The following is a 23,849-nucleotide window of genomic DNA, read 5'->3' as shown; positions in this document are numbered from 1 at the left end:
TCATGCAGCATCATTGACCACATAGTATAGCGTTACACCACACATCCGTGTCCAAAGGCGCTAGATGATAGCTGCTGAGCGTTCATGTAACACTCAAAATGTGCCCTAGTTTTTCTTTCGTTACAACAAACAAACGATGGACAGAATGCTGACAATGCAGACATTCTCCCCCAGTCAAGAGATCTGGGTTAAATCCATCGTTCTTTTGCCCACTACGCCACCCCAGTTCAGACATGGCCATATGCAAATCAGTCTTGACCCTGTGCCTCATGGGAACAGTCCAGCCCGAACTGCCAAGCCATGTCTTCCCTGGACCGGAATCAAGCATCCTAGGACCGGTTTCTGGCTATCAGCCATCATCAGCCAGGATAGCTTGACTCCAGTGGCGTAGTGAGCACGGGACTCACGTCTGAGCATACCCTACCAACTTATGGCGAACAAAGCAAAAACCAAAGGAAATGATGAACGGAGTGTTGAACATTGCAAGCACTCACCCCCAGTCAACTGATCTGGGTTTAATCCATCACCGTTCTTAAGCAGTGCAACAACCTCGGAAACCCTTCTGCCAAGCGTGAAATAAACACTAGATTTAATGAAAATGGGACCTCCACGTCATGCAGCATCATTGACCACATAGTATAGCGTTACACCACACATCCGTGTCCAAAGGCGCTAGATGATAGCTGCTGAGCGTTCATGTAACGGCTCAGTGGATTCTGGGAGTTGTAGTCTTTGTTTGCTGCAGTTGAAACAGATGGACTACCCTGTCATATTACACTGGTTTGTAGAGGGAAGGACGCAGCTGCTCTGAAAACTTGTGCCCCAGGTAGCATGGAGTTTTCACGTAATTTTACACTTCCTCTAAAAATAAGTCTGGACAAGTCTCTCCTGCAAAATAGGAGCCAGTGCCACTTCACTCTCCTTCATCCATGCCCTAAAACATTCCTGTTCAGCCAAGTCGAGAAAACTCAGCCCATATTCTGACAGAAAGAAGTCTAGACCCTGACATAGACAAGTACCTAACAATTCACACGAAATAAAAACAAAATACGAAGAACCACAAAATAGCGAGATTAACAATTCCAAACAAAATATGTAAAGGGACCCTTGACCCTGATGGTACAATGGAATGTTGCTATGAGGGCCCCCGTGCAGGCTCTGCGAGAGCGTGGTGGGTGCATCGCCGAGGTAACTATGCCGATAACTGAGTGATTTAGATTTGTGCAGAAAGGCGCTACTACACCTTTTAACGCGCCGAGCAAACAAAGGATGGAAGTGCCTTCTGTGGGCGCTGACAAATGATGGGGTTATGAGCAAATGCGCGGTGACAGGGCTGTGAGGAGAAAGACTCCCAACAGCCTCTAATGCACCAGGCAGCAATCCCATTAGTGGACGTTGATTGGATCTCTCTCCTGCCCCTCCGGGTCAGGCACGTACTAACAGGTGATCAATAGGTGTCAGATCATGGGCTGCAAATCTCCATCTGGGGTGAGGCCTGATTCCATTATGGAATGCGCACGTGGCCCTTTGCGGCTGGATCGAACAGGCTTGTGTGTTTTTCCTGGAGCTTTTTGTACCACAGGTGGAAGTAGTTAGTCCGGTGTACTCTGTGATAGAACTAGGTTTCATATAGTGTGCATTTAACACCAGTGGTCCGTGCTTCATTTGACAAAAAACATGGCTGGCCAAATACCGGGCTCCAGTATACCGAGACTGACTAATATTGATTCCCCTGCATGCCTCTTTCTTCCACCATCTTGTACTCCTGCTTCTTTATATCCTGTTGGGGATTTTCCTTCTTCGTTTGAAACAGTTTTCCTATTTTTCTCTTCCTCCTTCTTTTTTTTTTTTTTTTTTTCTTTTTTTTTTTTCTTCTTCACCTCTTTCTCTGGGTGAATGTCTGATGGGAAATTATTCCTGGCCCCTATAAATAAGTGCAGATACCCACCACCAGCAACCGTTAGCAGAACAGATGTTTCCCTTTTGCATCTCGGGTGTGTTGGGGGCGGAGAAGGGGGGGGGGGGGGGGGTGCTCCTGTGAGCCAGGTCTCAAACTGTCTCATCAAAGTGTGAATTGAAGTTTAAAGAAGAAACCAGTCCTCCTGTTTTCTATAAGGTTCACTGGAGCCAATCAAGCACAAAGTACGGAAAGGTTCCTTCTCCGAACAAGCATTGGCATAGCCAATAGGTCTCGCATTAGGGACCTTTTAAGTGTTTAGCCATGCAACAGTTGGTGTTGTTGCACTAAGGATATTGTGCTGCATAACTAAAAACTTAAAAGCGAGACCTATTGGCTATGCCAATGCTTGTTTGCATTTGATACCTAATGGAAGGGTTTGTCCCTTTATAGGCTTCACGATAAGCATAATGGTTGATTTGCTTTCTACAGCCTCATGGTAAGAGACATAGAAAACAGACAAATAGTCAAACTTCAATGGTAGACTTCATCACGCAGCAGCCATTTTATACTGTATCGTTTTTGTTTTGGATTTCTTGTATCTGTAGTTATCCCCGACTGACCCTGATTAAACTCAAGTAACCGGCAGCAAGCTGGTCCTTTGCAACTAACTCGCCTTGTGCCTTCTTCGAAATGGTTTAAGGCTGATAAATATCACAATTTTAGGTCAGCAAAGCTATTTGAGGCGGAAACAGATTCACTAAGGGAACAGTCTTACCCAAATGTGCTCCTATGACGACGGTACAGTTAACACACGCAATGGTAATGCGCAAGCGCACTCTGTGGAAGGGGGGTGGCGCAGGTAACAGTGAAAGGGGACGAGAGAGACTGAGGCGGAGCAAATGTATATGGAAGCAGATTAGAAGAAATGGGAGTGTAAGAAACTAAGGGGGAAGTAGCGAAGAGTCGAAGCGGAAAGAAAAAGTGGCCACACAGAGAAAGTAAGAAGCACTGACAGAGTGAGGCGTAAACTGCAAGAAAGTGAGCAGGTTGGGCTAGAGTAGGGAGGGAAGGGAATATGCAAGACAGGTGAAGATCGGAGAAAGAGACCTTGAAGCAAGCCATATGCAGAATACCGGCTGCGGTCTGTGGAGGGCATGACAGCTCTATTGCGATTAGGTGGGCGGTACAGGAAGGAGGAGCTTTCAGGGGAGACGGTGAGTGTAAGATTGGACATAGCAGCATTAGGAAGAAGAGGGCGGAATTCTATGTGAGCCGCCTGGGGGCCGTACATTGAGTGAGGATTGCTTGCAGGCTGAGGCAGACAAGACGGCGTCCGTCTGAAACGAGCATTGGCCGCGCGGCAGTATAGGTAACGCTGCGCGGCCGTAAAAGCGATAGTGATCGCGATGACGCGCTAAAGCACGCTAGGGATGCGCGCGCAGCAGTGGGGGGCGGAGATGGTGCTGAAGGCTGGCGCAGGAAAGGCAGATGGCCTGGGCGAGAAGGGAGGGGGGAAAGCGGGGAGCAGCTGTGCTCGTGCACGCCATCGTGCACTCAAGCTTGTAGCCAGCACAAAAATGTGGGTAGCACTTTCAAAAACCACCTACTAAATGCCTCGCAGAGCAACGCATGCACTGGCTCAGGCGAGACCTAAAAAGGTGGTTGCAGCACTATTTAGTGGAGCGAAGCGTGCAGTCCACTCAGAGACAGGCCTATGTAAGGGAATCAAAAGAACTCCGCTGGGATACAGAATACCCATTTACTCAGTGCTTTAGTAGAGGAGAGTCTGTGCCCACAAATGGGGCAGTCTTCCTTCACCACCACCAGTAGACAGGGAGGTAAAAGGATAGAGTATGACCAAGCAGGATCTCATGTAAGGGTCAAGAAAACCACATAACACACAAGTTAAGGTAGCAAGCGTACACGGAGTACTCCAAGTCTACTCTTCCATAGAAAGGCACCAGCGAGGTGTTACTGTTTGCATACTGTGCTTGAATCCTGCGTGTGCTGTTACTTTGGCGCGTGGACAGCAATTTGTTCGAAACAGAGCATATAGCTCAGCAGTTTCAAGACTTGAAGATGAAAATCAATACTGGAGTACAGCAGTATCCGAAAAATGAGAAAAGATAAAAGGTTTCGAGAAGCCAGCTGGGCTAGCTGCAGCAGCCTAACATGCCAACTCCACTAGTAGATAAGAGGTTGGGAGCTGAGGAGCACAGACCTGTAGATATGCGTTGTATCTTAAGCCCTGACGACTAGTCAAACATTTCCAAGGATCGTCATCACAAACAACAAACCTACCACATTATGTTACACATACATGTCCAGTGGGCTGATCATGTGGTACCTTTTTGTTACCTCGGAATAGGGTCTTTCACCAAAGATTAAACATTTCAAATGTCCCAGACACCACTCCCGAGAAGCGTTATTCAATGAGTATCAAGCACTCCCACCTCAGTGAATCCTGAAACGTAACCAGTATGAGACTGCAGCACAAAAGGAAGGTATGGCTTGTGTGCCCTAAAGCGGCACTCTACCTGCTGCACACAACTCTTGTTAAAAGCGCTATGAATTTAGGGGCATATTATCAAGAAAGGGCGTTAAAATTATCGCTGCTTTAGCAGCAGAAAACTGCTGCTAAAGCGGCGATAATGGGCTTGATAATATGCCGCAAAGAATTCCAATCTAAGCCCATGTTCTGGTGTCAACATGGGCTTTTATTGGAATTCTCTCGGGTATATTATCAAGCCCATTATCGCCACTTTAGCGGCAGTTTTCTGCTGCTAAAGCAGCGATAATTTTAATGCCGTGCTTGATAATATGCCCCTTAGAGTCCCCCAAGTACCCACTGTGCAGATGATTTTCCCGAACAGCGGAGCACAGAAGCACAAAGGAGTAACCGAACATGTCCTAATGAAGAGTACTGGCCACGATTAGAGATCTTCCGGATACACATTGGCAAGTTAACAACAATGAAAACATTAAATCCAACATAATGAAAGGCCACCATCCCTTAGCACAGGAATAAAACACCTTTCCCACGGGTAGTAAACACACTGGTAACAGCCAATAGGGTTAGCTGAGACTAAAGATGAATTCTCCACTGAAATGAGCCAGGCTCAGAGGTGAACGACAACGTCTCAAGCCAATGGCTGGACGGGGAAAGATCCCGCTTGAGAAGGCACGATCCAGGCTCACTGTAGGGATATTGTTAGCAATAACTGTTTGACAATTGCGCGGTCATAAACCCAGACCTGAAATAGCACTTGTGTGTGGCAATTATTCCATTTGCATCCAAGTAATTAGACTGAGCTTTAAAAGCTTGGCCTGTAGAGTTTTAGAAACGATCAAATGAGGCTTCTCTGCTCGGTCATTCCTTAACTACAATTGCGATCCATATGCAAGGGTTAAAACGAGTGTGCCTCACACTCAAACACGAATTTCCAATCAAGTGTTAATCTAAGGAGTGATAATTTTACCAAAAAGACAACAGTAAATAAAAATCTGCTGCAGAAAGTTGCTGAGTGTGCAAGTTATCAAGCAGTGGTAACAAGGAGTTGAAAGTTGTACTTCTAAAAGCTCTTTATCTGTTGTTCACATAGGTCTGGCGATAGTGGTGCAGAGCTAAAAAGTTCACCAGTACCGTTTAATTGAGAGCGAAAGGTTAGCTAAAGCAAGTGAACACAAGCATTTGCAATGCAATAGGTCTCGCATTGATGCGAGTTTGAGCTATTGGCATTGTAAATAGCAATGCCTTTTATTTATGTTTTAAAAACGGAAACAAAAATAAAAGGCATTGTCATTTACAATGTCAATAGCTCAAGCTCACGTAAATGCGAAACCTATTGCATTGCAAATGCTTGTTAATCCTGTCATAAATGCAATTGGAATATTTCCATGAGATTGTAGAAGTGCATTCCAGTGATGAGAGCCAGCCAGTTGGAATGATTAGAAACCAGGTTAACCACGGATTGTGTAGAGGATGGAGGGAGAGGCGAGTGGTTGAGTGCTGTAAGAACATTGGTGCAGAAAATCTGCATATTGTTTCTGAAGGGAGTGACAAGCTGCGACCATTCTTGAGCAACAAGGAAAGAATTCCTGTGTTGGTTTTGGTTTCTGGCACAAATGCCCAACCTGTGTATGATGCTACGATATTGGTGAGGAAGTGAGAAGTGTGGTTGAGTTAATCACCTAGCCATAGGGTGACTACGGATAGTAGGCTGCAACAGTAGTGTAATCCGCTGATACCCAAGGAGATGATGTTTAAAGGTAAGTGTGGACAAATCTTTAGATGATATATTAGCTTGTGGTCTGCCACTTTGGCTGTGTTTTTAATAAGGTGGGTTAGTACTGCGACTCAAACAATGTGCATCAATTTGTACGTTCTGGGGAGTTAGTATGACGAAGGCTGGTTGACAGCACGAGCTTGGTGTAAGTGGAAAAATAGATGGCTTCAAAAGAGGTGAACATAACAGTTGAAAACATACTCCTCTGTTTGCATCGCACTGTAAACAGAATTTGGAGGCAATTTCCTGACCCACTGGGTTAATGCACCTTTTTAAGAATCCACGATCACAGATGTGACTCCAAAGGGAATTGGGGATACCTAAACCTGCATTTTATTTTACATTCTAGTCCTTGACGTGAAATCGGCTATTCTGACTAGCATATTTATGGAAGGGATAGTCACTGTTCAGGGTTGATTATTTTTGAGTTGTATAAAGCAGTAGCTCCCTAAGTAATTTGACAAGTCTAAAAAACTGATAAAGCCATGCTTAGTTTTCTAACAAAATAAAACGATCTACTGTCACGCTTTTATGAGCAGCACTTTGCTAAACCTGTAACTCCAAATGGCCACCTAGAAGCATCTTGGGATTATAGATGCTTCTGCGAGGTATTCCAAATGAACAGATGGAAATACGTAATTAAAATGCTAATCAAGAAGGATGTCGTATGCCTTTCTTATGTCTCTTATACGTGCAAGGCTGCAGTATCGCATAGTTATGAATAATATACTGAGCACCCGGTTTTGTTTCTAATAAAGTTCTATGTAAAGTTCATGGGTCCTGTGCGTTATTCTTGGGGTTGAGTAAATCCTGTTTCTAGACCTGCAGGACTGGCAACGTTTAAGATCTTTTAAAGGCCGACGTAAGTGAACAAAAGGCTATCCAATTTTTCACAGCAATGAGTCACTGTAGTGGTTCAGTGAAAAATGTGATGTAGTATGAAAGAGGAATTTGGGTGTCCGCCGTGAAGAGGTAGCAAAGAAAGCTCAGACTATGAGAGCATCCAGTGAGTAGGCATAAAGTAGTAAAAGAAGTAGAACCACAAGGTTGTCAAGCCAAGCTGAGTAACTTATTTACATGTATGAGGACTATTGAACGAAGAGCTCAGACTCTACTATAGCGACTCATGTGGAGTATTTTTGATGGGGGTAGCTAATGAGTCCGCTGAACCCATCAATTTAATTCATAGTTTAGACGTTGTAACCGGCACAAAAACACCAAATACAAACTTTGTGTGTACCATACTGGGTTGTGTACTTGCAAACACTTTCATCATTTGAGTTAGAGTGGATGTTTATGTGCACAAACTGGTTTTGCTTCTATTTTTCCATGTAGTATTGCCCTCAGTTTTATAATTTTGCATGCATGTTTTCCTCGCGATAAGTCTGGAGGAAGTTGCATGTGCAATACTCTGGATTAAGGAGTGTTTGAGCCCCTATGTAATGGGGTGCAAAATATAATTAGGGCACAGACACCGTTTGTGCCTTATTCTAGACTTGGTCCATTACTCATAATGAGTCCTTCTGAATTTGAGCCTTCACGAATGGTAACTGCGATGCAGTCTTTTAGATGGAAGACGAGGAGTACTGACTATTGTTATAACTGTTTCTAAATATGTGGGTTAACAAAGAGAGTTTAACTGAGCGTCGAAATGATCCCATGGCACGCCAATTTGATCTACAGTTTCGTAGTGAATATTTCAGAGGAGTCCTGAAAACCTTTTGAGCTGAAATTTGCCTGTGGTAGGTGTGTTTTGAATACATTGGGTCTTACAACAGTTCCAATCTAGTGTCGCGGGTACATGCTCCAGAATGACATTTCTTTGCTTACTTGATTTGTTAAAGCTTTTGTATGCTAGGGAAATGTACCAACATATACTTTTGCACAGTCTGCATCTAGAATCCTACCTCATTAATTGAATTGTCGTCTTAAGTGGTGCATTTATCATTAGTACACCTTTGCAGTTTTGGGTGCGGGAGGTCATCAAACATCTGCTTTGTTAACTTTAGGGTTAATTATCTGTGATTTACCACAAATAACGCATTCATTTTTTCTACAGGAAAATAAGCGCAAATTAGAAAAACAAACTCAAATAATTAAATGCAGCAGCTTCAGCATTTTTATATATATTCAGGTTTTGTGTACTGTACTTGTACCTTGCCCAATACAACCACTTGACACTACAGGCATCTACTTACTGTAGTAATCCGGATGAGTCTGCAATGTGGTGTTGTAATTGTTGACCTGTTGTATTTGTACAGGTCTAGTTTCAGCATTGTAGTGTATGTACTGTTGGCATTGAATCTGGAGTGTTGTTGAATAGATATTTTTTCTGCTGCTTTTAATTGTAATTTTATTGTCAAAAGTAGATTCTCTTGTAGAATTCAGTTCATTCACCTCTTGCGTACTGCACTTCTTTCGAGCTTATGCACTCCTCTACACCTGTATTTAAAGGGACCCACAAGACCATTCTTAACAATCAATTTTTATCATCTCACTAAAAACAATTTAAAACCCAATAATACAAATTATTGCATAAAGCATCACAAATACACTGTAACAGGAGAGACAACACATAAAACCTGCATATATGTCATCAAAAGTTTGTTAATTTGAAGGAATCAATAGAATAATTGTGTTATCTGAGATGTTTTCAGCATGTAACACTTTGTTCATCAAATTTAACAGAGATGGGCGTGGATGCGTTTTGGTGGGTTGATAGAGTAGATGCACCTTCTTCAGGACAACAAACATATTTTTATTCCTCCGAGCGAATGTGCAGTGTTTACCTGCATAAAAACAAAACCTATATCAGATAAAAATCTCAAAGCCTTACAACACAAGTTTTTTTTTTTTTTTTTTACTTGCATTTTCTTTTTTTATATAAAGAGAATTTACTCATCATTTACTCCAAACAATAATCTAATCAACCAGCAGGTTCTTGTATTTTCAACATTTAATTTTAGACAATGCATATTTCTGACCAGTATTAATACCCAGAAAACATTTTTCTTAAAGGGTTGATTGTCCTAAATGCACAATCAAGACCAGGGTGCAGAAACGGACAACACACTGCATTCCCCCTCATTCATTCTCAAATCCAAATTAAGTCCACTCACCTACTACCCTTTAGGTTGAAGCACGCTTTAGTCTGACAGAGCTGGTCTTAAAAACTTGGAGATAAGCTTTCAGTCCTAATATAGAACTAAAGGTAAAAATGGGCAAAACGTTAACCCAGAATGGAAACCCCTCAGAACTATACTCAAATCACTGATAAGGTACATCCTTAAAATTGTTCTCTAAACATACCTCTTTATTCAATGGGAGCACTTCCACTAAATAGTCCTATATTGAAAAAGGAACAGAAGAACCCAACAAACGGGTATAAGCACTATGATTGTTTGAGGCAGAGGTACCCTTAGTCCCAATTAAATACTGAAAGGGGACCAAACTCACCTATAGAGCGGTAATTCTGTGGACTTGAAAATATCATGGCAATTAGTACATGAATTAAAAACTTCTTGTAATCCAAGTCAAGCAAGTATCCTAAATAAAATAAGGTGAAACGGGAAACTATAAATATAATTTCAAGAATAGATATAGCCTTCACAGCGTATCTAACCTTTAATGCGGAATATAACCTATGAGGCTCAAAGTCTGAATCCCAGGACGGGGCCACGGAGGCTGAACAGCTCTCCAATTATTTCAGGTTTCCACCAACAGCACCTATAGGATGTCTGTCGATATTTCTAATGAACCAAATACATTGGGTTTAATCATGGTCCGTTGGTATGTAACGTGGATAAAGTTATTCATATACAGTAATGCGTCCCTACAATTACCCTCTTATCCAGTATTTTTATTACTTCAGTAGAGGAGTAATAGAAGTTCCTTATTTGAAATCCTAAACCCCTAGTATTGCGATTAACCTGCCTATATCAAATTTGTGTATAAGCCCATCTTTTTAACGACTCTGCTATACCGTGGTCCATATATATCAAAATATCCTAGGGGCCACTAAGACTCATCGCTTTTAATTGTAAACCAGATGTGTGGAGGCACACCACGTTGGAGTAGTACACTGGCATAGACTTTAATAACATTTAATGTCTTGTCTTGCCTTGCCCATGGGTAAAAACACATAATGACAATAGCTTTGACTTGAAATACCTCAAATCCTATTAAAGACTGCACCTAAAAATACTAACTTGATTTAAATGCAGTTTGTTCCAGTAGAGTATCACTCAGGCGAGCCTAACCACCAATATTCTTGGTACCAATTTTGCCTCTACATCTGGCTCCCTCATTACGTGGATAATGTTAAAACTATGTTTAAACTGCTGGCACTCTTCCCTCCAAGAATTACTTAAACGTTGACAGTATAATTGGTGTTATTGTGTACTCTTGGTATGAAACGTATTTGACTCTTGGGACTTGTTAGCAGATGCCAATGCTGTTGCATTTCTAACCTTCACTAATGTAATTGGCAAAGTGTTTCCCTCTGGTCCTCGTATGTTCTGGGTAAATCCATGGCATCCACATAGGAATCATTTTCTTTCACGGTAACTATCTCCTTTCATTAGGAGTATTTTTGTAGCTACAGACTGTTTGACACTTCATCAGAGTCTACCGCGGCCCGCTTGTTATCTTTATTTTCTTTGTTTCCTTTTCTCATACTCTTATGAATTACCTAGTAGGCTGCCAGGTGTTCTCGGTTCAGAATACTTAGTTCAGATGTTTTAACTGTTTATTCACTAATTTACATTTGTATATAATAGGGTGTTCAACTTGCTTACCATGGTGAAAGCCATCCAATCAAGCGGAGACAACTGAGATAGACAAAGCCATTCAGTCATGAGCAAGGAGCTAACCCAAAGCAGACTGTGTAAATTATAGATTTGCCCAACAGACACCCCAATCTGTATTTAGCTGAGACCTTAAAAGCATTGCAATATTTTATCTTATGCTTGCTTTTTTTCAGATGCTTTTGTCAGCACTAACTCACCAGTGCTTCCCCACCATTCACCGACTGATAATAAACGTGTGGCCATGTTGGAATGATAGCCTACATTTTCTTATTGTTCTTCATTTCTAAGATGGCTGTCATAAGTCGATTAGCGAGTGTTGAAAGAAGTATCTGAAAATGAATGCTACGGAGAAAAACAGCAGCCTTCTTGGTTTCCTCTTTTGCTGCAACATCTGCCTTTAGCACAGTGTTCCCCTTGCGCAAGACCTATTCTGCCTTTTCCCTCCACACCTCTTGTTAGACTTTTTTTGTTCCTCTTGCTCTGCCATCCATTAGGTTTCTCGTTATTTGTGTCCTCAAACTTAATTCCTGCTGAAAGGTATCTTTCTCTTTTTTTAACACAAGAATTTCTACAGAGCTTGTTGACTTCACTTCAGTATCAATCATGTTTTCCCCACTCCTCATCTGGACAATCTCCAGTACCTCTCCCAAAGCCTCTCACTATGGGTGTTATGACGTTACCCTTGTTTCAAGCTCACTCTGCTTCTGCACCACTTCCTCTACCCCCAGTGCTGCTAATTTCCAGTGAAACTCTGGCATTGTTCTCTTTCCAACCTGACCTTTTTTGTCATTGGAGAGTAAGCATTTCCAACCTACCACTTACGTTTGCCACACTAATTACCTCTGGCATCTGAAGAAAATCTTGCTGTCCCACATTGGGTGCACCTTGAGCATTTCTATTCCTGTTCACCTGTTCCATATACAGGCTGCTCATAATACTCTCATTTCACCATAGGTGGAGAGCCAGAGGGTTTCCGCCCTGGGCAGAATTTCAGCCACATAGGAATTCAGTGAGGGCCAGAGTTGCATTTTTCGAGGCCATCTGTGCAATTTCTTAGAGCTGAGGGACGTACCCTAAGGCTTCACCCTCCAGATCGTGTGTGTGTGTGTGTGTGTGTGTGTATATGTGTGTGTGTATATATATATATATATATATATATACACACACACACACACACACACACACACACACACACACACTTCACTCTGCGTCACTCCAGTTTACTCCACAACACATTGCTCCACGACATTCTACGTTAGCCACACCACTCTACGCCGCTCCACTGTGCACCATACCACTCTGGTACTCTATGCTGTTTTACGACAGTTCACTGCTTTACGACATTCTACACTACTCTGTCCATTTACTTCACTTCGCTAACTTTTAGCCATGCCGAACCTCAGCCACTCTGGTGTACACCATGGCTAAAACACATTGGCAAAGTCTGTAGCTCTTGCATAGACTAGCCCATTGACTTTGTTAATGCTCGTTTAAAAGCACTCTTAGCTAGAGCTTTTGCTCTTCTCACCTGGAGTGCAAGGTCCTCTTGTGGTTGTTTTTCAGTGACATGTCTATTTTATTTTAGGGGAAAAAGATGTCTGAATCTCTTTAACATTTTTCAGCCGACAAAATGCTAGCATAAAAACTGTTAGAAGATGGACTTACACATGTTTTTAAAGCAAATCCTCATTAAATCAAATTACAATAATCACGGTTATTAAACATTGCATTGCGTGAAGTATTAAAATATACATTTGATTTAAAAAAGAATGGTGTTTTTCGGACAAAGATGATAGATCTGCTTTTGTATATATTCATATGCTCACCCCTTGATAAAGCCAGTAGGCCCAATATTGAAATTTCGATGCGAGTCCTTGACAAAGTCAGTAAGTCTGCCTGGGCGGGACAGACCAAGCACATGCTGTGAATGCTAGAAGGCTGTGTGTTGCGGAAGATAGGCTGCTTGTAAGGGATTGGCTATGCCTTGCACCGAACCCTACGCTGCGCTTAGCCAAAGGCAGTGCACAACAAGGGTAGGATGTTCTTGAGAACTAAAAAAAACTGAAATGCGTAAGTAACTATACCTCGTGCCCTTGTCATCCACTGCTTATGATATCATTGATGATAACACTGCATGGCAGGGGTGAGAGTTATAGTTACTTAAGGGCTCTGGCCAAGAGAAGCATCATGAGTATGTGTAAAAGGGGTAACAGAACTTAACTGCAATGTTTAAATATGTTTGAACATATTTAAACATTGCAAAATCAACAGACTTGTGAAAAATTGAGGGGGGGGGGAATGTGGTGGTTTAAAAAAAGTATTATTTTATATGGGTGTTAATGGCATTCGGAAGTTTGAAGACCACTGTTATATGTTATTGCTGGTATTTTTATTTCTACACACTCTTAAAGATTTCAATTTCAGGCATGGAACTTGCCAAGCTCACGTAGTCTGTTTTTGGGAGATTTTGGGGTAAAGAATTTAATGGGGCATTAGTGGGCTGTCTGGCCTCAAAAGGGTGTTTCATCAATTTTCGGCATGGTTGAGTCTAATTTAAAAAAATACTTTTTCTCTCATAGTGGAAGTTTTTGCTGTTTAGTTTAAGTGGCATCACCTGCCACAGTCCAGTTAGTCTGTGAACCATAACTTAATTTAGTTTCTGGCGCTTCAGGTAAGGTGCAATTTCATCTAATACTAGTCACTTTTGTTAAGCATTGATCATTCACTCTATCCGCCTCCTTGAATGATGGGAATTTCACGAAGAAACATGGATAGCTTGTCAAATTGTTTTTTATTTGTCCCAGTTGTCCTTTGGCTGTAGTTATGAAGTTGACAAGTTAAAATGGGGCTACGAAGTGGTCTGACCAGTCTGCTGGGAATGGCAGTCTGCCATTAATAATTCTGATTTTGCAATTGCAATATCAAAACTGAAACATTTCCCATGAGTAGGATAAACAGTGTTGAGGATGTTTCTTACTGAGAAAGAAAACAGTAAGCAGAGACTCGCCATATGCCATTCTAGGAACCCCAGTGAAATTGCCACAGATTATATGGTTCTTGGAGGACGTTAATTTCTCAAGAATAAGTTCTCCTGTGTTCTGCAAATAACTGTCTCCCAGAGAATAGTAGATGAGCTGAACTTTGGTGGAGAGTATGATGGTTCTGTAACTTTACATTGAAGTATTAGAAGAATGGGAAACTTAGGTTTGCATTGAGGCGAGTGTGTATGAGTGCCACACTTGCCTTCTATTTTACAATTTAGAGTGAATGAGCGAGTGTTCCTGTGGGACCACAAGGTCTAATAACTACTGATGCATGTCATTAAGTTAAGTCTCTGCGAGGAATAAAAAGTCTGATTATTGGTAATAGAATCTGAGATCTCTGATCTGCATTCTGCCACTAACCTGCAATTGGGGAGTAGGCATTTGATCTGGTGAAATGGAAGGTAGATCCTCGTTTGAAGTTAGGTTGGGGTAGTAGGAGTCTGCATGCTACTTTTTGTTTAGTAGCAATTAAAAGATTGCTTGGAAACCCTAAAGGCTTCCGTCAGAGGCATGAATCAGAATTTTGCCTTTGTTGTGTGGTGAATTATGTTGCCGCTTTGAAAACTGAATTATTGTCCGATTGGTTTTGTTGTGGACTTTGGATTTGCGGGAAACTGACCTGTTTGAAAAGAGGATTTCTGCTGCCAGAGGGATCTCTTCTGAATTGAATAGGAATTCAATTTTTTGTTTGCTTGTGGTATTGATTTGCAAGGAGTGTTTCTGGAAAGGCCTTCAAGATACTGCATACATGAAATGATTGGACTGACAGATGATTTTGTAGGACTGTTGTTCACGTCTACCATGCTGGACAACAAGCCTCCACTGGTAATTTTATGCCATAGATTACAAGTTTAAGCCATTGTGCACAGTGTTGAAGCTGCAAGGAGTTAAACTGATATTCCAAATGGAGATATTTACATTCACAATACTATGTCCCAAGGAATAATTTATTTTCCTCAATGTGAGAAATACTTGTCCATAATAATTTGTAAATAGTACTGCTCATCGGAGGTAGTTTGCTTCTTTCAAACTTGTTTGCTGGCAAATAATCCTGTGTGGAAAAAAGTGCTAGAAAATTAAGAATGCTCCTTGGAAATCCTATGCTGGTAGAAAATTGACTTGGAATTATTGAGGCATGGATATAATAACTAGAAATAATGCTAGAAAAGTGTATCTAAGCTATAAGTGCACATCACAGTTGCTGCAATAGAATGATACACATTGGTTCTATACTAGCATTACAAATGCACAGTTATATGGAGTGTCTTGCCAGGCGGTTTCCAGCACATTGGATTACAATGTGGGATTCATTAGGGATGAGCTGGCATTCTTAATGCCTTTCTAAAGATAGAGATACAACGATTTATTTGGGAGTTTGTGAAATATTATGACGGATGGAATGTGTAGATAACGAAAGGCTGTATTCCCCCCTTAACCATAAATATTGACTGACCAAGGAAGTTGAGTTGTGTTTTGTCTAAGTCTGTCGAATATGATGGACCCTATCATATTTAAACAAATCTTCTCTTTTGCCTTTGGACTGATTGCAATTTGACCCTATTGTCCCCTTGACTATCCCAAGAAATGCTGAGATCTGCATCAGTCCATTTGTTGAACATGAATTTATGCGTTTTTATTTTTGCCATTTCTACACCAAGTGCTAGAATCCTAAGAAACTCATTCTGGCATTGAGGACTCTCGTGCGTGATACTTGCGTTCAACACTGACGTTAATTTAACTTTTGCTTCCCGATTTTTCCTTATTGGCCATTATTCTTTTGATTAAGCTTTTGGCCTGGAACCAGTCTACATAACTGAAATGCTGCATACACATGGGATTGTTTTTGTTTTTAATGTTAGAATTTCCCTCTAATACACTACACATTGGCAACATCTAAGTAGTATATAACAGTAACAATTCATAGATTTTGTTCTGTGTTTTTTTTGTTTTACAGACAATGATTTACAAGGCACAAACAGTTCCGGATCTCTTGGTGGTCTTGATGTTCGTCGGCGAATTCCAATAAAGCTAATTTCCAAACAGACTACAGTTAGCACCACCACAAGTGCTAACAACAATAACAAAAACAAAGTTCTGGTCCGTTCTCCAAGGAGTATGCCCAGAGTGACTGCAAAGACTCAATCTGGTGACGAAGGTAATGTGATTTCATGTGTGACTTGCAAGTATAAATTAAGAGTTTGTGTAATAAAAAGGCTAACTTATTGAAAAGAATTAACAGGACAATCTAAGGCCAGATGTACCAAGAATTTTTACATTCTCAAACGCTATTCTGCGATTGTCAAAATGCTTTCTTTTCCTGATGTACTAATCCTATTTTAGGAGATAAAAGTATTTTGGATCTCTAAAAAGAAATTGCGAACGGGTACTTACTTATTCAGTATCTGCAAGGGGCATATTGTAGGAGTCTGTTCCAAATAACGAATTGGTATGCTATGTATGTGTGTTTGGCAACTGAAATCCGGTAGCAAAACATTGAAAAGATGCTGAGACCTCAAAAGAGGTGGTAACCTATTCGAAAAGGGTAATCGGCTCCATGCAGCTTCTAACCCTCTGTGAAAGTAACAAAAAATGTTAGGGAGTGAGCAGTGGTCCATAAGATCACTACCAACTCTAAAACAAACAAAAAAGGTGTCTTTTTTTTAAACACAGCCCATTTACTTTAGGGAAAGAGGAACTGAAAAAATAAAACTTAAACAAGTCTCATGACGGATTGCCTACCCCCGCAAACACCCATCATGTTTTTGTCGACCCTAACCACAAAAGCCCCTTTGGTAGTGGATTAGCCATTAGCTTGATGGTCTGTTTGAATGCTTCTAGCTAGCAATCTCCTGCCCCTATCATATCATAGAAATGGAGTGAGAATATAATGTGTGTGTTTTATTTCAGAAAGCTATTCCTCTTGGATTCTTACCAAATTTGTAATTGCTTCAGCAGTAGCAATTGTGTTCACTGCAAAGTGTGGTGTCTGCTCGTTTGAAGGGCTAGTAAATGTTCCACAGACAGCTGCTTCACTCTGTTTTGTCATTGAAAAAGGTCGATGGAGGCAGGCTGGGGGATCACCATGCTGGGGATCACCATGCCGGTTTCATTGATGCACTTGCTCATTTGCTTATGTTAAAAAGATTAGACTCCATGGTCCCACAGAACTGACGCTGGTTGGAGAAGACACGATTTGGAAAGACTCCCCGCACCAGGCAATATTTTGAAGAAAAAAAAAACCCACTCAAAGTGAAGTCAACACCTCATCTGCCAACAAACCCCCAATCCTTTTACAAAGCACAACTGCATACGATATGTAAATAGTTAAAATAGCAAGTCAAGTTAATGCTTCAAACAATTAAACACCAATTACCATGTTTTACAATAATATCGGATCATGAAATCTGCTTTGAGATACGTTTAGTGCTCTTTGCATAAACTGTATTTACAACACATGCTGTGCAGTATGATGTTCAGTCATATTAGTGGGTTGTGAGGCTTCTGGTTAATACAGTCACATGCATGTTAAGTTTGTGCAGCAAACACACTGGTGGAGAGTTGCATCACAATTACATGTTTTGTGCTTTGTTTTTGCAGAAGGATTTGATTACGGTGAAGAGGAAAGGTATGATTGCAAGTCGGGTGACATGTTTATGAATCAGAGAAGATTTCCTGGACACCTTTTTTGGGATTATAAGGTACAACTGGAACATTATTTGAGAGAAAATGGGAATATCGATGTTAAAAAAAAAAATAAAAAAAAAAATTGTGCCGGAATGTTTTTTTCCTTTCTTTTTGTATATATCGAGGGTAAATGAGTCCCATATCCGACTTTACTCTTTTAGTCACCTGTCATGAGGCCATTACTTAATTTTGCCTCCGTCTTGTGATAGAAATGTGGCACATCAAGCACTTATTTCACATTTAAAAAAAATACATGCTCCAATGGAAAATTTTCTAGAAGATATCTACTCCCCCTTCCCTGGTTTTCACCTTTGTGCCTTCAAACTTGTAGCCAACCCATAGGCTAATCCAACCCTGCCCTTTCGTACCAGTATCTGCAGTGGTTGGCCACTTGTATCTCATCATCATTTTTTGGTATTTGGTGGGGGTAGAAACTATTTTTCTTTTTTTCTTGTCATTTTTTATAGAAAAATATGGCTCAAGTATTGGTATTTAAGCACACTGTGCTTTGTGATGCTTAAAATTCATAATATTTGTATTCTTTAATTACTTTTGCTGCCTTTAAATCTCAGTACAGCCATGGCTAGAAAGGAGAAACAGATTATTATTCGAAATCTGCAATGGCTTCATGCATTAGCGCATGAAGCCATTGCAGCCTTCTGAGTTTCCAGTTTTGGTGAATTTCGAATATTTTGCTATTATCTAGGATTAAATAGTGGCATACTGGTAGTTGGCTGGAGAAGAATGGGTGTCTCAACAGGGAGGGGGTGCATTTGGGACTGAGGGGGACAGGAAGTAACACAATTTGCGTGTTGTGTTAGAGGGTGACAGCATCATGTTGTTGTACATGAGCTTATGGTACTGAGTGAGGCGAAGGGGAAGGGAGAAATGAGATAGTCCCTCCCCTTGCTCCCACAAATAAAAAATTAAATTGCAACACAATTCATAAAGATACAAATTTGACGCAATCCTTACTTGCTAATGGAACAGTCTAACACCATTATGTCGTAACATGCTATTTTTTTGTTCTTTAAAAAACATACTTTTATTAAAAACTGTTTTAAAATTTATATATATATTTTTTTTATTTTTACACAACTATTTGACAGATAAATCTGATTGGTGAAAAAGATGACACACCTGTGCATTTCTGTGATCAGTGTGGGCTGCCGATCAAAATTTATGGGCGTATGGTAAGTACTTGCACCTAATTACTGTTCATGTTGTCTGCTTTCAGCAGGTTTAATAACCTTTCCGAGGTTTCTCTTAATTAGGGCTACAGCCATAATATATCCATGTTTTTTGATTGTTTCCAAGTGCATAAAATGAGAGCTAAGGTCCATTGAATAGTAATTAACTGATTAGGTTTTTGCGAAGATTGAATACATCAGATATAGTGAAGAATTAGAGAGCACACTGGTATGTTACTCTTGCTCCTCAATAGGCTTTCGGAATGCTTTGTAAGTCAGCAAAATGGCTTTTATTTTGTCTGTCCCAGCCAAGCAAAGTTTCTTGAAACATATGTTATCTGAAAATTATAATTCTTTAGCAAAAGGTGGAAATGATTTACTTGTTTCTTTGATGCATGTTTTAAAAATTCACTCCCAACTTATGCTGCTGGAAGATATTTTGTCCAGTTGTTGTGAAAAATGATTACACAGTGTTTTTGTGCAAATTGTGTTGGGTAAGCAAGGCACATGCTTTTGGAATGGCTACAAACACCTTTGCTGTGATCCCAAACATGGATGTCTACCAGTTTATTTAGGATTTTCGCAATCCTTCCTCCTGCTACTCGGTTGGTGTTGTATCTGTTATTTTAAATGTCTCTTCTCCTTCTTGTGTGTGTGTGTGTGTGTGTGTGTGACCCTCCTGGGAGATTTACATTCACTCCAGGCAGTGTCTGCATCCAAAGCAGGCAGAAAATGGGATGACTGGATGGAGTCTGGCAGTCTTGTCTGATGGGAAAGGTAAAGATGAGCATTCCAGGTACCTCTAGTGCTTGTCGCTTTCTTAAAATAAACGCCAGAACCATCACTTTGATAGCACTGTTCTTTTTGCTCCGCATAGGAAAAATTATCCATGTACTAAAAACGGGTTCTCCAGAAAGGACGGTGGGACTCTTTCACCCTGTGCTACCTTTGGTGTGGCGCTTCACACCTTGCAAGGTGCCCTTCTTTCGTCCTCACTCTTGATTCCCCTGCAGCGCAACCTCTTTTGATGTTGAAACAGTTGTTGAGTGGTGCTCCAGCGCCATCTTTGGTGCCATCCCCTTTTGTGTTGTGTAGAAGTTTTGGAACCAACTGACCTCAAAGGTGTGAGATGTTCCTTCTTTATTAGTCCTGTAAAACCAGTCCTGAAGAAACTTGTCAATCTTGAGGAAGCCAATACAATGGTGTTTTTTTCCCTACAGGGCCTGTTAGTTCATTCTTCTCCTATGGACCCTTTCCGTTTACCCTTGAGAACATGACTAGCGTGATTGTAAAGTAACCTTGTAGAATATCTTGTTTCTGACACGTCTGCTTGGGGTGAGTCTGCCTTTCTTGGATCTAATGACCTCATTAGCCAGAGAGGGTCCACTTACTGTGTGCATCCTTTTTAGGTCTCGCTGAGCCAAAGGCTCGAAGAGACATTTTATATGTGGGATTTTCAAAGTGCTACCCACAGTTTTGGCTGGCCTAAACCTTGAGTGCACGATCGCATGCACGTGCGCAGCTGCTCCCACTCCCCCCTCCCTTCTCTATAGCTTTCTTACACTTTAGCCGCTTTGACCCTTGCATTCCCCCCTCCCTTCTCACCCAGCCCTTTGATGCTCTGCTCGATTACTTTCACTTTCGCCGCTACAAACTTTTCAAGCCTTTTACCGCCTTTGATTTTCTTTTATTTTGCGGAGCCTTGATTCATACGCGCTTGTTCCGATTTCAAGGGAAGTCTTACCGATCTTCAACTAACAGCATGCAGCCAAGCGTGAAGGATTATCGCTTGTACTTTCATTTCATATCATCTACAGCGCGTGTCCTCTAACGCATGTAAATAAATGTAAAGGCACGATCAGACAAACGGTAAGGATAATCGCTTGTGCTTCCATTCAACTTTGTCTTCAGCACGTGTGTTTGTCAGCGCGCAGCAGATTTTCATGTTTCCTCGCTCATGACTATACATCGACGCTTGGATCATGTTTCTCCATCTCTCCCTTCCTCACTCTCTGCTCCTTTGCCACACACTCATTTGTCCTCAGTGTATCGCCTTCACGCTTTGCTTCCACTGATCCTGCTATTCCCTCTTCTTCTCTCACTCATCCCGCAGACAGCCTTTCTCACTGCCTCCCGTTCAAGCTCATTGCTTTCGATTATATCTCCTCGCTCTCGCCCACTGCCAGTTTGTGTCGCATTCACCCTTCCAGTTCCTCTGACTCTGCTTTCCTCTGATTCTCTCCTTGCGCCGGCTCCCTCTTTATCTCGCCTCTTTTTCCTTATCTCTCTGCCCTCTCCTGCTTCACCCCATCCTGCTCTCACAGCTGTTCTTTCCTCATTCTCCCCGTCCTGTAGCCCCGCTCTCTTCCCCCCCCCCCCCCCCCCCCTCCGAACGCGGCGTTTTTAGATGTCCCCGCCTTTCACTTTCCGACTTGGCTGTTCTTATTTCCCTTCCGTCCCCACTCTCTGCCTTGCACCCCTCTCCCTCCCTTGCAATCCGTCGGCACCGAGGCCCTTTTCCCTCGTGCTCCTCCTTCCTGTTTCTCTCTGCTGCTCTCCTCTGGCTTGCGCCCCTGCCTTATTTATCAGCCTTCCACTCTTCCTCTGCCGCACTTCCCTTTTCTTCCGTGCTTCTAGGTCATTGTTTGTCCTGTTCGTGTCTCTTACTCCCTTCTCCTGTAGTTTCCCTATTCCCTTTCCTCATTGCTGGTCTCCATCCAGCACCTCTATTTAACAGCTCTAAAACAAGAACACATCATGGGGGATGATCACAGGACTCGTGATGTGCGGAAGATGCATTCATTTTTTATCTCCGATTTCAGAACATTTCACAGCCTTGTTTTAAAGTGTTACCAATTTGGATTATTTTGTTATTTCAAAAGAATAAAAAAACACCTCGAATGACACACAGATTCAGTGTAGTTAAACACCTTCCCAAAGTCTAAATGCTCACGTATTTCCTACACGCACGAACCTCTCTAGCAGATGATTCTCTGTAATAAATAAACTAATACCTTGAATTTGGAGATCGTGATTCCGCCGCAGCAGGATAACCCGCTGTGCTGCTCAGATACTGGGAGCCAAATAATTACCAGAGGCATTACAAACAAGAGAGAAGCAGCACTCGTCTCAGACTGCACAAGTGCCCGGACCTACAAGATCACCACCAAGACCTTCACCCCCCAATACCCGACGAGTATCCGGCCGACGAGCGGCATACCGCTAATAGCGCCTGCATTAAAAAATGCCAACCTGAATATAATTGTTATTAGAGTTTCCTGGCCAGATAATGTGATAGCTGCCTATCGATATGCTCGCGAACAGTTTGTGCTAATTTGGACCAGTCTCTTGTGAAATTCACGATGCACTGTGGTATCAGATGCGCAAATGTATTCTACTTCGCACGCACTTCGCCCTCCCAGCTCTGAGTCATGCGGAAAAATGCCTGCACTTGTGTGGTCTGAGTACAGATTCATTTTTGTAATCCTACGCAATGCGTGGTTCGTCTAAAATTAACCATGCACTAGTCTCCGGAGGTGACGCGCAGCAGAAGGAGACATTCATTTTTTTTGTAGGCACAGGGAGAGGAAGTGATTTGCCCAGAATCACAAGATTCTATCCGACGCCGAGATTCGAACCGAATTTCCCAGTTCCGAAGTCAGCACCGCTGGAGTATCCCAACGAATCCTAGTTAGATGTGGCAGAGATTTTTTTTTTTTTCTTTCAGTGTTGTGGTCTTTTCGAGGGGTTGCGAAAATGTGTGTGCACATTTAAGCCCTTCTAATGTGCAGTTCTTTATTTTTTTGCAAATGGGTGACAATTATGGCAATCATAGTCGTTTGCAAACATTTCATTGTATTATTTCTCAAGTGTACATGACTCTGCTCTGAAAACAACTCGCGTGATTACGTTCACGCAGATAGCCCAACCAGAGAAGATAAGCACATTTACAAAGATAACACAACGCTGGAAGCCGGGGCTCCGCAAGGAAGAGCCCTCCCTGGTTTGTGATTGGTGAAACAGAGTGAAGGTTTGAAAGGTGCGCGCAGTACAGTTCGGCGTCACCTTCATGATGACCCGCGACACTTATTTCGTGATTGGCCGGCAAACGCCTGTTAGTTCTGTGAGTTTTTTAGGCTCCCTTCATTGTTTGTCACTTGTGAGAGCGGCGTGGTTGATTGTGGCTTGGCAGCCTGCGTGATCATTTCACGGGCGCTTTGATGTTCTCAGTGAGCCGCGCGGCCACTGAGACCATCAAAGCGGCCGCGAAAGTGCTCACCATTTGCCAGCCTGAATGTCTCCACCTCCCCCCCGTGTCTCTTCACGAGCTGGAAAGGTCGGGCTTAAAGACTGCCTTTTTTTAAAGCACCGTTCCTGAATGGAGGTACATAATATATTCTGCATATTATAGCGCTGCATAGTACAGCACAGAGTAGCAGCACCTCTGCACTATATTATTTTCTTTGGTACGGCGTAAGAATTACTCAGATGTGGAGCTGCAAATGGATTGCCCCTTCAACAAGCATTTGCAATGCATTAGATCTCGCATTTACACGAGTTTAAGCAATTGGAAATGTAAATGGCAATGCCTTTTATTTATGTTCAAAAATAAAAGGCATTGTCATTTGAAATGTCAATCGCTCAAACTCGCGTCAATGCGAGACCTATTGCATTGCAAATGCTTGTTAAAACTTATGTCCTTAACAAACCTTGCGCCCCAGCTGGGAAAAGTCAAAGCTGGTTGTATTGAAGAAGGAGCTGTTTCCTTGAGAGCAGCAAATGCCACTTGTTTTGAGTAGGTTGCATAACAGGTGGGAGGAGATGAAAGATTTTCTGGAATTCCTGATGGATGAAAAGAGAGCTGGGGTTAAATTAAAAGTTGAAGAATTAAAAAAAAAAAAGTGAATTCGGAGAGGAAGAAGAGCAGCATGGAGAGC

The 23,849-nt window shown here is 41.8% G+C and overlaps 1 protein-coding gene across 1 annotated transcript in view; it reads left to right on the top strand.

Moving 5' to 3' along the window:
* The window catches only part of CBLL1 (Cbl proto-oncogene like 1), a 98,858-nt gene that overhangs the window by 13,336 nt on the left and 61,673 nt on the right, over positions 1-23,849 (top strand). Inside the window, exons 2-4 of the mRNA XM_085654117.1 lie at positions 15,993-16,193; positions 17,636-17,736; positions 18,832-18,915. Of these exons, the coding sequence (XP_085510243.1) occupies positions 15,993-16,193; positions 17,636-17,736; positions 18,832-18,915 (386 nt within the window). The remainder of the gene's footprint in view (positions 1-15,992; positions 16,194-17,635; positions 17,737-18,831; positions 18,916-23,849) is intronic.

The sequence above is a fragment of the Triturus cristatus genome, chromosome 4_1, assembly GCF_964204655.1.
Source record: "Triturus cristatus chromosome 4_1, aTriCri1.1, whole genome shotgun sequence".
Lineage (NCBI taxonomy): Eukaryota > Metazoa > Chordata > Amphibia > Caudata > Salamandridae > Triturus > Triturus cristatus.
This window is presented reverse-complemented; position numbering and strand designations above follow the sequence as displayed.